At 35.2% G+C, this 13,369-nt stretch overlaps 1 protein-coding gene across 4 annotated transcripts in view; it reads left to right on the top strand.

The window, feature by feature from the left end:
- MYO9B (myosin IXB) overlaps positions 1 to 13,369 on the top strand; it is a 115,990-nt gene that overhangs the window by 72,548 nt on the left and 30,073 nt on the right. For 3 of the 4 annotated variants that reach the window (XR_007949589.1, XR_007949588.1, XM_051972099.1), the window contains exons 15-20: positions 2,223 to 2,336; positions 6,029 to 6,068; positions 7,467 to 7,589; positions 10,338 to 10,418; positions 11,760 to 11,870; positions 13,245 to 13,367. Coding sequence is in view for 1 of the 4 variants with exons in the window: in XM_051972099.1 (XP_051828059.1) it covers positions 2,223 to 2,336; positions 6,029 to 6,068; positions 7,467 to 7,589; positions 10,338 to 10,418; positions 11,760 to 11,870; positions 13,245 to 13,367 (592 nt within the window). In the remaining 3 variants the exon portion in view is untranslated. Of the gene's footprint in view, positions 1 to 127; positions 218 to 2,222; positions 2,337 to 6,028; positions 6,069 to 7,466; positions 7,590 to 10,337; positions 10,419 to 11,759; positions 11,871 to 13,244; positions 13,368 to 13,369 lie in introns of all 4 variants that reach the window. The other variant, XR_007949587.1, reaches the window with a different exon arrangement.

Here is a 13,369-nt window from a genome sequence, read left to right on the forward strand (position 1 = left end):
GACCATTAACAGCAGTATGCTACGAAACAGAAGTAGGTTTCATTGAAGGACAGAACCCAGGTGATGCTCTCCAGTTCAGAATCACCTTTTTTAATGTATTTAGGTAATATAAATTTTCCCTTTGCAGCCGTTCAGTGCTTGATTTCTCATTTGATTGCTCTGAGGAATTCGATATTAACGCTTTTGAGGACATCATTGCTTTTTATGAAAGCAAGAAGTAAGTAGGATTTGTAAGCAGAGACCAGGGAGGCACATTCATAGGAAGCTAATCTTCCTGAACCAGCTCAGTGCAGAATTCAAGCCAGGAAAAAAAAAGTGATATCAATTGTTCGGAAGAAAATGGAATGGATTACAATTACAGATCTGTGAAATGCTAGAGTCTGAGGCGTGGTGACCTTGACAGATTTGGCACTGCAAGAGACAAAAAAAAAAAAAAAAGAAAGTTTTTTTAAGAGTTGGGGGAAAAGCAAATCTTGTTTTATTTTGAAAAGCGGCTGTTGCACTGAGAAGCTCGGGAGTATAATAGCATTTTATACTTAGAAGTGAAACTTACACTTCTGTTATCTTTGGTTTGTGCCTCTCTGGAGAATGAGTGAAAAAAGGTAGGTACTTACTTTTGAATCAGTTAGCATGGTGCATGGATCAAACTGAGTGGACCACTAATTAGGGCTTATCCCAGGCTAACTTAAGAGCATAAACATGTATTTAAAATAACCTAACCCAAAAGAAGTGAAATTTGACTATTGTACTTTCAAATACTTCATTTCCAAAAACATTGATCCCCTATTTGTGAGGGACCTTAGAGATCAAATCCAAAACTTTAATAAAAGTAACAAATTTAAAGTAATATTTTGAAGCATTTAATTTGAATTTCCTCAAGTTGTTTCAGAAAATGACCTATAAATACTATAATTTTTAAAATAAAAGATAACAAACAGCATTTTACTTACTTATTTATTAGTTCTACATAAAAGCTAACTCCCCATTCCTTACAAAGATTCTTCATGAGCACTCTGACTAACTTTCTTCTCATGAACCTATCCCTTTAACTAGCCTGTACCTTGAACACAAACAAACTTGTGATCCATTGCCAAATCTGCAATCTTCAGATTGAATAGGACCTGCCTGAGCTTGTGCTTTGCTGGCATAACTTTTGAGAAACCAGCATCACCTATTCACCACCAGGAGACGTCCTAGTAAGATATCAGGGGAAAAGATTGCATTTTGACAACTAAAAATCTCTAGATGAAAATTACTGAATAATTGAAATTAATAGAAAAATTCAATTATAATTTTTTGAAGGAAGATCCTATCAGATTATTTTGTATATACAGTTGCAAATATGTTAGCTTAACAGATTATTAAAATGGTATTATACTCAAATTTTTCTATAATTTTTAAGAAGTTGGTATATCAAAAAATAAAAAAAGGAAAATGAAGTTTTCATCTTCCCAAATCAAGCACCTTCTAATTTTGAATCCTATGACCCTGAGTAAAACAATAATCTTTGACATATTAAAAATGTGTATTTTGCCATTTTTTAAACAAGTTTGGTAAGGGTCAAAAACTTGCTGCTATGCAAAATTGTTCATGATTATTTATTTTCTGACTTCCATTGGTTAAGAAATGATGTTGTAAAGAGTTCATATGAAGAATAATTACTCAGTCCTTCAAAATTGCTTCCAAGAATCCTGGTTAAAAGGGATGTCAGACTAGTTCAACAGCTTCCTGACTCACAGATTCCTCCTCATTATATGCCTGAAAAGTCTTCCCCCAGATTCTGTTGGAAGATCCTAGAAGTTCATTTCACTTTTGAATTATTAGAAAATTCTTTCTTAGATTAAGTGAACATCTGCCTTTAACTTTTTTGATCATAATTTTGTCCCCTTGGGACAAACAATGTAAGTCTAAGGCCAGAAGCATGTTCTAACTATCCTCAACTTCAAATCTTCTCCTGTATAGACAGGATAAATAAAATTTTTCTTTGTCCCTATCCATACTTTAATGGAGAGTTCACCTCCCAAAGATGAATTGAACATTGTTGGGAGTACATGTTTATGATCACATAGTCTGAGAAAGCACCCTAATTTTAACTTTGAGGCACATTGGGTAATAGAACTTCCTGTTTCAACTCCTGCGGTGATGGGTCTTCCTATTTTAATGCCTTGTTTTCTCTATCTGGGACATCTTCCTCTCTCTGCCTTTCCTTCTGGACCTTGTAGGGATTTGCATGACCAAATCATCAAGACTATAAAAGAACTGCCCTGGCAGGGTGAAGACCCTCGTAGGCTTCTTCAATCTCTCACTCGGCTTCAGCAGCCCCGGGCCCACTTCCTGTGAGTTCCTGGTGCTAAGGGTAATACTTCTTTGCAAGTGCAACAATAACCTTGCTGTTCCTTCAGTGCAGAAGCAGATGTAACTGCAGAAGCGCATTGCCTCTGTTAGAAAATAACAGGTCCAACTATATTCCTTTCTAGTCAATGGGGGGGCTGCTGAAAATGTTTCACTATTTAGCACTAACCATTGCTAAGGTTTCTTTGAGCACAATGAATGTGCTGTAGAATGCTAACTGGCTTCCTAGATCATAAACCTCTTACACATTACAAAACCTTTTTGTTTCACCATAAGAACAGTCTCCTAATTTGTCTCTCTGCCTCTAGTTATTCTCCTCTCCAATTCATCCTTCACACTCCAACCACAGTACTCTTCCATCCCACTTTCTTAATCCTATTGCTCTGCTGACAAACTTCAGTGATGGTGAAAATACAGATGGTTCTTAAGGCCGGATAGCCTGGTTCCAAACAACCCATAATTCCTCCTATTCCCTTTTCTGACATCCATTATGTGCTTGTCTTCTACTGGCACAATGACCAGATCTTGACCTGCCTTCTCTCACTTCTCCTCCTTTGTGTAGATCCATTCAATAGCCTTTTACTACATATCAGCTATTTGATACTGCTGGAAATAAACAGACAAAAGCAGTCTCTGACCCTGGTAGAATTTACATTCTGTTATAACAGTATATACATAGAAAAATCAATATAAAATATGCATGAACTAGATAAAAGGTAATTTGGGGGCAGGAAGAAGGCTTCTAGCAACAGGGGAGATGAGGATAGGCTCCTTATAAATAGCACTTGGGCTAGTGATTTCATGAGATGGAAAAGAGAGAGTATATTGTGAACATGAGGAAGAGCCTTATCAAGGTGCCAAGAGAAGAAAGGGGATATTACATACAGCTCATGAAGTGCTTTAGAGACAGTTGGTGAAAGGAATCACAAGCCCAAAAAGGGAGGTTATCTTTTATCCTGGAAGCAAGAGGAAATGATTAGAGCTTCTTCAGCAGGGAAGTGACATGATCAGACCAATCTTTTGGGAATATTTTTTGACAGCTATGGAAAGAATGGTTTGGAAAGAAGAGTGACTGAAAACTGTTGTAATCAATAGTTCAGAAAAAGATGATAATTAGGCTGAACTATGTTAGTAGCCCTGGAAGTAAAGAAAAGCAGACAGATGGGAAAAGAGAGTGTAGAGGCAGAACTTTCAAGTCAGTAGTTAATTGGCTCCAGTTGAGAGAGAAGGAAAAGTAGAAGATGACTCTGAGGTTGCATAACGAAGGTTTGTGGTACCCTTAACAGATTGAACAAAGGTGGAAAATGAGAGTGAAAGATAATGAATTGAGATGCCTCCAGGATATCCGATTAGAAATGTCCAGTATATACTTGATGATATCAAGGGAGTTCAGAAGATGAACTAAGGCTGAATTTATAGAACTGGTAGTCAGTTGCATATTGAATTTGCAAGCCCTGATAAAATCACTCAGAATATAGGCAGATAAAACAACTTTCCTAGAACAAAGACTGGGAATCAAAAGAGAACAATGTTGAGAAAACAAGAGAAATTATCTAGTAGGATGGGATGATCAGGAACATTAAATGCAGCAAAGAGGTCAAAAAGAGATTTGGCAACTCAGTGACTGTGAAGAATTTTGGGGAAAGCTGGGTAAGTTGAATGATGGCAAGAGCCTAATTTCAAGGGATTGAGAAATAAGGGGTTACGGTGAGAAAGCAAAATTGTTGAATATAGTCATATTTTTAAGGAGATCAGGATCCCCTCAAATTTTCATTTGAGGATGAAGTAAAAGTTTATTTTTCAAGAGTTCTTTTTATCTTTTAAAAGTTTATTTTTAAAGGAGAAGGAATACCTGGGTGTCAGTAAATAAAGGAGAGAGAAAACATTAAGGGGAGAAAAGGAATTGAAAGGGTGACTTGCTAAAGAAGATGGGAGGGAATGAGGATCAAGGGCACAAGCAGAAGGTTGGAATAGCACCTCTTTCTTAGATTGGAGAAAATGGGGGAAGGGGTGATTTTTATGGTAATGTGATGTGTAGAACTGGAAAGAAGAGAGACTTGACAATAGATAGCCTCAGATTTTTCTGCTGAGTGTAAGGTGAGGTGTTCTGCTGAGTAAGAGGATAGAAGCATTGCAATATGTGATCTAAGAGAAAAGGTTTGGAACAAAGATGGTGGGGAGTGGGATAGACTGTTAATCAGGGAAGAATAATTAAAGGTTAGCTGACGCCAGTGAGAGGCTTATTGAGATTGCCCATCATAATTTGTAGTGTCCCTAGTCAGCATCTTGCTGTTCTTTGAGGCTCAGCTCAATTGAATTTTGTTCAATGATGTCTACCTTGATCCTTCTTCATGAGAAAAGAGCCCACCACTTTCCTTGAATCCTTCTAGCTGTTCTTGTTTGACCTCTCCTAATTTGTATGAGTTATTCATTCATATTTCATTATCTAAATAGATTGTAAACTCCTAGAAGGGAAAGCATTGTGTTGCTTTTGTCTTTATATTTCCAGTGCTAATCACCAGGCCTTTTGCTTTTTAATGAATATTTATGGCCATTATGACATGTATTTCAAGAGACTTTTATTGTCTTGCTCTGCATCTCAGTCCCACCTCAAATCCCCTCTCCCCAAAAAACCCCACAACAATCTTAAATGCTTATAGTGCTAAATCTTAATATGCAAAGGGACCTTCCTTTTGTTGTTCCCCAGTGCTGGCCCCAAAGAAACATTTCTAAATTACATGCAGAAATCCATGGATTCCAAGGACTTTGTAATGTTTACCCAATTTAATCTTAGCTGTGGCCCTCATCTTAATCTTAGTTCCTTAGAAGCTGATTTCTACTTATATTCATGTAATGAAAAAGAAAATTAGCTCCTGCCCTAGTAAAATGAAGGTTATTAGCCAATCATTTCAAAATTAACCCAGAGGTCAGCACTTCATTTTCTAGCTAACCCCATACTGTAGCTTAGAACTAGTTGACTTTTCCTCAGAAAGGTTACTGGAACATCTGGTACTATGAAAAATATAGTTAGTCTTAATTAGCTAATGCTGTGATCTAGTAGTATAATTACGTACTTGAAACAGTTTCTCTCCTTCCCCCAGCCTCTTCCTAGTGTCCTATATAGCATAGTGTTTGTCTCTCCCTTACCTTTATCACAGCATACCTTTTTTAATACTCCCCTGTGTCATATGTTCTTTCTGTGTCCTTTTCATCTATAAATTCCCAGTATCTAATCAATATACAGTAGGTATTTCACAAGTGTTTGTTGAATTCTTTTGTGATTCTTCAGCAAAATCTAAAATAGGTCACTTTTTATAGGTTAGAAAATTAAGCTAAGTTAGTCATTGGAACCTTCACTTGGAAAATATCAGTGGTCACAGACTAGATTCCCTTTCGCTTTGCTAGTAGTTCTGCTCTCAAAATAGAAATTTATATTTGGACCCCAGAGTTTGTACATTAAAACTTGATTAGCTAAATTAAATATTCACACATTCCACCCCTCTCCCCAGGATGATTTTTAAAGAATTTCTAAAGTGAGTTGTTGCACTTGTTCTTTTCCTCTCTGGCTTTTTAGCTTGCCCTAGCTAACCTGCAAGGCATGGCTTGCTGAACTAACCCAAATATGGAAATTATGTACATTCAATTTCATAAAAACAAATTTTTGATATTTTAACAGGAAAAGTAAAGGTATCAAACAAAAGCAGATCATTCCAAAGGTAAACATGTTCAACACATTTAAAGATGTCTTATTTTGCAAGTCATGAAAATGCATCTCAACAGGTGGACATGTCTAAAGTAATATTACATAATAAATTATTTCCTTGGTTTTCAACTTTTTGTGGGAATGACATATCTCACTTATTTAAGTTGTTTAGATATGCAAAATGATACGGAATTCCTGAAAATTGTACTGAGAGCCCAGGATTCTGAGTGAAAGAAGGGTAACATAATTATTGAGAAAGTACCCACATTGATGAAGTCTCTGATTCTTGAAATACTGAATTGAAATCTCTATAAACATGACCAGACTATGTCTTAGACAAGTCACTTAATTGTTGGATCTCAGTTTCCTCGTGTAAAATGAGAGCGATAATATGTTACAACATTACCAAATTGTTACAAAAGTATTTTCTAAACATTAAATTACTATATTTTTCTTTTTGTTATGTCATTAAGGTCAAATGACATAACTCTGTAGTCTTCAAGTGCTGTATGAATTATCAGGCAAGAAACAAGAATATTATTAATACTTCTGGTCAGCCAACTCAACAGAAATATTATCACTGATAAAACAAAATATGTGACCAGAGTAATTTAGTCTGCCACATAAGTAAGATATAATGAGATAAATCACTATAAAAAGAATAAATTTTGTTATTACTTGGAATGGATCACAGAATTCTAAAAACTATATAATTATCAATCTGTGAGTAGCAAAACATCTTGATATAGAAGAAACAACTGCTTGGGTTTTTTTTTTTTGTTTGTTTGTTTTTTTTAATCATCTAAAGCAGAAGCTCTTAAAGTTTTTTGGTCCTAGGCCCTGTTATGCATTAAAAATTAAAAGACCTTTTGTTAGGTTCTTTCTTAAAATGGTTTTTGAGTATGGGTTATATCTACTGATATTTTCAGTATTAGAGATTAAAATAACTTAATATTATTATGAAAATAGGTTGACCTCATGAACTCCTTTAAAAGATCTCAAGATCTTTTTTGTGGAATGCATTTGTGTGCCAGATTTTGAGTACTGCTGGTCTAAAGGACAAAGAAATTATTTCATCCTTTGGACTGAAGAAAGGGAATGAAATACAAATCCCAGAGGATTTTAAAAAGGTCTCCCAAAATCAAGATTTCATTCAGAATGAAATATTGTTTAAAATGCATTACAACAAATATACAGTTGCGAGTTTACAAGTTGTAGTGATACTTAACTTAAGGCCACACTTCAACTTTACCAAAGAACTCAGGCAGTCCTTAGTGTTCATTAAGGTCAGGCTTGTGTGTGAAATTCCTGTTTCATTTGTTATAGCTTTTTCAATTTTAGTGATGATACATTTATGTTCAAGTGTCCAGGAGGTGCTGAGTGCACATCAGTCTCCATATTTTTGTTTTAGAATTTGTTGGATTCCAAGTCTCTGAAGCTTATTGTCAGCATGACCCTCCATGACCGCACCACTAAGTCCCTTCTGCATTTGCATAAAAAGAAAAAGCCTCCTAGCATCAGTGCCCAGTTCCAGGTAAGTTGAAAAGGAGAGATAAATGTGTAATGGAAGGGAAGAGTCAAGCTGGGGGAAAGCAGGGATGCATTTTGGACACCTGGCTTTTCATTGTGCTATCGGCTATAAATTGGGAAATAACAGAGACAGCACACCCCCAAACAGGATAAAAGTGACTCGGCTGTTGGAAGATTTAGTTAGATCATAGAATTCTAGTACTAGGAAATTCCATAAGGGAACAGTTGAACTTCTTGACTGCTTTGCAGCAGAGGAATGATCCAACCATCCGGAATAAAGGTTTTTCAAGTTCTAAAACCTACGTACTCATTTTTCATTAATTACTACCCTAGTTCTGCTTTATCACCTTTCCCCTTTTTCATTGGACTCTCTGCCTTCAGTCTTCTCTCTTCCACTCATTCCCCACTTGACCAAAGTTTAAATCCAGCCCCAGACACATTATTGTCTGTTTGATCCTGAACAAGTTACCAAACCTCTGTTTGCCTTTGTTTTCTCAAATATAAAATGGAAATAAAAACAGCACGTAGCTCACAGAATTGTTTTGAGGATCAAATGAAATAATATTTATGAAGCACTTTCCATTGTACCTGGCACATAGTAGACACCATATAAATATTCCCTTCCCTTTTCCCTTTCATAAAGCATAGGTGTCTTTGATTCTGAAATGTGTAACACATAGTTAAGTGCTCAATAAATGCTTTTGATTAATCAATCTAAAGCCTCCAGTACCTTACTACACTCATATCTGTCTCCAAGCTACTTCTTCCAGGAAAAAAATGAAGTTACGAATTTGGCTTGGGGAAGTTTTATGTGCTCCATGACATTGGTGGGATCTTAAGTTGTAGTCTCGCACACTGCTGTCGTGTATCCCTTGGGACTAAGCAAAATGCAGGCTGTGGGTAAACTCTCCAACAAGGGCACCATTTCCTGGATTCTTAATCACATTCAAGAGAAATCAGATGGTATTTGTGGGCTGGTTACAGGATAAGCCCCACCAGCCATTCTCTGAAGAAACTCTGCAAATTCTTAATATATTAACAATATGATTAGAGATGAAAAGTTATCTCTGTATATCACTTTACAAGGCTGCCTCTGCCAGTACAAAACTCTTTGCTGCTGTTCTGGCTTTTATGAAAGCTACTGAAATTAAAATTATGCTCTAAAGAATTTTTAAAAAGAAATCCTTAATGGATTCAACAAAGAAGTTGTTCTTTTACAGATGAAACAAATAGCATGTAACATAGTAACTTCGGCTTGTTTTGAACTTGCTGAAGAAATGCTTTGCAGGGTAGTTGTTTCCAAAGCCTACAATTGACTGTTAAAGGAAGAACAGCTGTTCGCAGCATTTGTGGTGGACTTCATAGCTGGGACCTTTGTGTGATTGTCTCTCATTCTGCTGATTCAATGATACCTGTTAGGAAGGAAGAAAAGGATAGATTTGTTTCATAAATCCTGCTGCCTCCACGCCAGGCCATCTGTAATCCCAGTTTTCTCTACCTTGGCCTGGGCTATGATTGGCAACATTCTCTAGTCCTGGTCTTTGACCTGAATTGCCTCTTTGCAGCCATTCATCTCTATGATATACTACCTGCAGCTCTAGTCTCCATTGTAACTTTCGTCTCTGACTGCTGACTTTCCAGCTCTAGATAGCTCTATGGGGTAGCCTCCCTCAGCAGAATCTAAGTTTCTTAAGGCAGGAACTGTCTTTCTTAATTGTACCCTAATTTCATTAGGGTGATTAAACTGTGACTCTGAGACTTCTCCATCCTCTTCTACCTGAGATGCCAGCATCTCTAAAGAAATTTGGACTGTTCTAGATAAATCAAAATCTTGGAATGAATCTATGCTTATATTTCTTAGTGCTGAGCAAAATGTAAAAAAAAAAAAAAACACTTTTGACATATTTTTAACAGTATAGAAGGTTGTCTGTTTTTGATGTAGTTAATCATTTGGGTCCTTGCCTGATAAAAAGATTTCAAATTTTAACTGTTGCAGGAAATCATTTATTTATAAGGAGATTTTTAAAAGTTATATGAAAATATTATATTAAAAAAATTACAGTAAAAGAACTTTTTAAGTATTCTAAGTAAAAATGTTTTCTTATTTTTTATTATCATAATAGCTAATTGCATGCCAAACATTTCTAAGTGCTTTAGAATTATTTCATTCGGTTCTGACAACAGGGAGTTAGGTACTATTATTATACCCATTTTACAATTAAGGAAACTGAGACAAACAGAGGTTACTTGCTCAGGATCACACAACTCATCTGAGGCCTTTCTGAGTTCAGGCCCCATTGCTTTATCTACTACACCACCTAGCTGCTTATCACTTGTTTTTTTTTTTTTTTTTTTTTTTGGGGGGGGGGGGGGGGGGTTGGTTGTTTGTTTTTTTCATCATTTCTCTTCTTTCTGTTCCTACTAACACAGAATTATAGGTCACATTTAGGTTTTATACAACCAAATTTAGAGGGAAAAAACATGGCCTATATTCAGACTAGTGTGGGTATCTGGAGTCAGTAATCAAATCAAGAGACTGTATCTATGCTTACAGACTATTCCAAGAAGAGGGAGAGAAGTAGGAAGTACCCATCTGTTTCTCTTTCTCTCTCTTCCCTTCCCTCACTTGTCTTCTTTTTAGCTTTTTAAGGAAAAAATTAAAGATCTCTTGAATTATTGTCTAATTAGATTTCTTTTTTTTTTTTTAATTTCTACCTTTCTAAAAAAATTTCTGAATGACTTTTCCCCCTAGGCCTCCCTTAATAAGTTGTTGGAGACTTTGAGTAAAGCTGAGCCATTCTTCATTCGATGCATTCGTTCTAATGCTGAGAAGGTAGGTAAAGGCTTCCCAATCTTCCTAAGATAGGGATTTCTTTGATCAGAAATACTGAGTTGTCTGCCTGTCATTAAAAAGTAACATCATTGTTAAAAGTAGTTTTTATACACATATAGCAACTTGTGGGAAATTTTCCAGTTCCATAGCCTGGGTCCAGGTGTAGATTGAACTAAATCAACAAATATTTAATGGAAAACTACATATGGGATATGTGCTTATAAAATTACTTTTCCAGAAAGAAGGTTAACTGGTCAAGTCCTCTCCTTTCTGGACTAGTCAAAACCATTAATGAGTTGTTTTTTAAGAATCTCTGGTCATGAAGATCATATAACTTCCCTCAGTTACCTCTTCCAAGAGTCAATATCTTCAAATACTCCTTTGACTAAAGTGCCTGTTGTGCCCTTTTCTTCTTGTTTTTTTAACTGTTTTGGAATGGAGAATTGGTCAAAACTTTGCTTGAAGATGCTTGGTAAATTACCCATTAGTCACTTTTTTCCAAGTTAAAAGGATGTTTTTGAAATTTTATTCCTGTTTTATTGATCCAAAGCAATCCTAATAGATTGGACAGAAAATGCCATCTGCAACCCAGAAAAAGAACCTAGGAGATTGAATGTAAATCAATGTGCAAAGTAGCAAAAGTGCTATGTTCACTCTTTTTTCTGTTTGTTTTTTTTTCTCTCTCATGGCTTTTCCCTTTTGCTCTGATTTTTTTTCTCCCAACATGATTCATAAAGTAATGTGTATTAAGAATAAATAAATTTACTAGGGAAAAAAAGAAAATTTTTTCCTGGAATTTATTTGTTCTAGGCTTTTCTCCACACTTCCCTTGCTTTTTTCCATAAAATCCTTGACACTTAAAAAATAATCTTAAAAGTAAAATAATTTAATGAATAATGATAAATGACTAATCCTCTCAGTGATAACTGAAGGACAAGCAAAGTATTTTTTATAATTACCAGAATTATATGTGTTTACCTGGTACCCTTTTTTTTTCTATTAAATCTTTTTTTTTTATTAAAGCTTTTTATTTTTCAGAACATATGCATGGATAATTTTTCAACATTAACCATTGCAAAACCTTGTCTTCTAATTTCCCACACACACTCCTTCCCCTAGATGGCAAGTAGTCTAGTATATGTTAAATATGGTAGAAATGTATGTTAAATCCAATAGATACAAACATATTTATACAATTATCTTGCTGCACAAGAAAAATTAAATCTAAGAGGATTCAGGAATAAGAAGAAATTAATGTGGGAAGCCTATTGCTGACCAAATTGGTCAAGTAAAGTTTAGTAATCCTGAATTCTTTTGAGTTGTATTCTGTATTCTTTCCAGAAAGAGCTCTGCTTTGATGAAGAACTGGTATTGCAGCAGTTAAGGTACACTGGAATGTTAGAAACTGTACGAATCCGGAGATCAGGTTACAGCGCCAAGTATACCTTTCAGGTATTTAAATACGTCTGCCACACTGAGCATTTGCAAACTTTGTTTTGTTTACCAATTGAGGGACATTAACTGCACACAAATAAAATGGTGGGCATATTTTAAACTTAAGGAATATTACCTAATCTTTACATGTCTTAGCTTCCATACTGCACAAACCAAATTATTTCTACAGAACATTTTCATATAGGAAAATTTCAAAGACTTTGAGAGCTGCAGGAAAACTTTGAGGTCATTCAATCTAACTCTTTCATTTTACAGAGTAGGAATCTGAGGACCAGAGACCTGGTTTCAATTGCTTTGTATCCCACTCATTAGCAACAGAACTCAGAGCAGAACCCAGGACTTCTAATTGCTAGTCTTCTTGTGCACACAGTCATGATATTCTGCCGATTCCCTCTGTTTCACTTTGAGAAATGTTGGCTTTAAAAATGTTTCTTGACACTTTGTAATAATGTTTTTATTTCGTCATTTATTTACTTATACACATAAACAAAAACTGCTTATTTTAGCAGTTTCCCCACTAAATTATTCTTTTAAGGTTTCTGTCCTTGAACAGCATTAAAATTCTCAAGATTCAGTGCTGAAATATCATCTAGTCCAACCTCTTTACTTTAAAAAGGAGGAAACATATCCAAGAGAAAAAGAATTACTTGCCCAGTATCACACAGAAATGTGGGGTTTGAAACCAACCTTTCTGACTCCAGAGCTCACACTTTTACCTGTACTACACTGCCAGTTAAAAAAAAAAAAAATTGGATTTAAGTTTTTATATATTGGAACAATGATTTAAAGTGAGAGTTAACAACAGTTCAGGAACCAGCAGATATATTTTTCCTTTCAATAATTCAGTACATCTCATTGTAGCAGAACATGTGCATGATCTTAATTAAAGGAAAACTAGTCTTGAGGAATTAGTAGATGTGGATTCTGGATTGCCTCTGCACATAATTTGATCTGGGAATTCACTTCACCATTATGTGACTTAGCCTCCTTTTCTCTAAAAAGAAAGTAAGTGCTCCAAAGTTTCTCACACAATTGTGAAGATCAAATCAGTTCATAAATGGAAGAGGCTTTGAAAAATGCTTAAGAAGACTAATGCAAGAATAATATATTTTTAAAAAAAAAAAAAGGTACATCAGCTGAGCTATTCTAATAATACATAGTTGCATTGTGATCTTAAAACAGATTTTTTTATATGAGAAAATATTTAAATGATATGCCTAATGCCTAATCTTATAGAGTAAAATAATCGTTTCTACAAATTACCCTAAGTTGGATATAAAGATAAAGAAATTATTTACATGTGCACTTTTTCTATTGATGTAAAAACTCGAATAGTTTTTCTTTTTTTTTTTCTTGACCTAAATTACTTAGGATTTCACCGATCAGTTCCAAGTATTACTACCCAAAAATGCTAAACCTTCAAAGGACATGATATCTGCTCTGCTAGAGAAGATGGGCATGGACAAGAAAAACTACCAAATAGGAAAAACTAAGGT

The sequence above is a fragment of the Antechinus flavipes genome, chromosome 1 (assembly GCF_016432865.1).
Source record: "Antechinus flavipes isolate AdamAnt ecotype Samford, QLD, Australia chromosome 1, AdamAnt_v2, whole genome shotgun sequence".
NCBI lineage: Eukaryota > Metazoa > Chordata > Mammalia > Dasyuromorphia > Dasyuridae > Antechinus > Antechinus flavipes.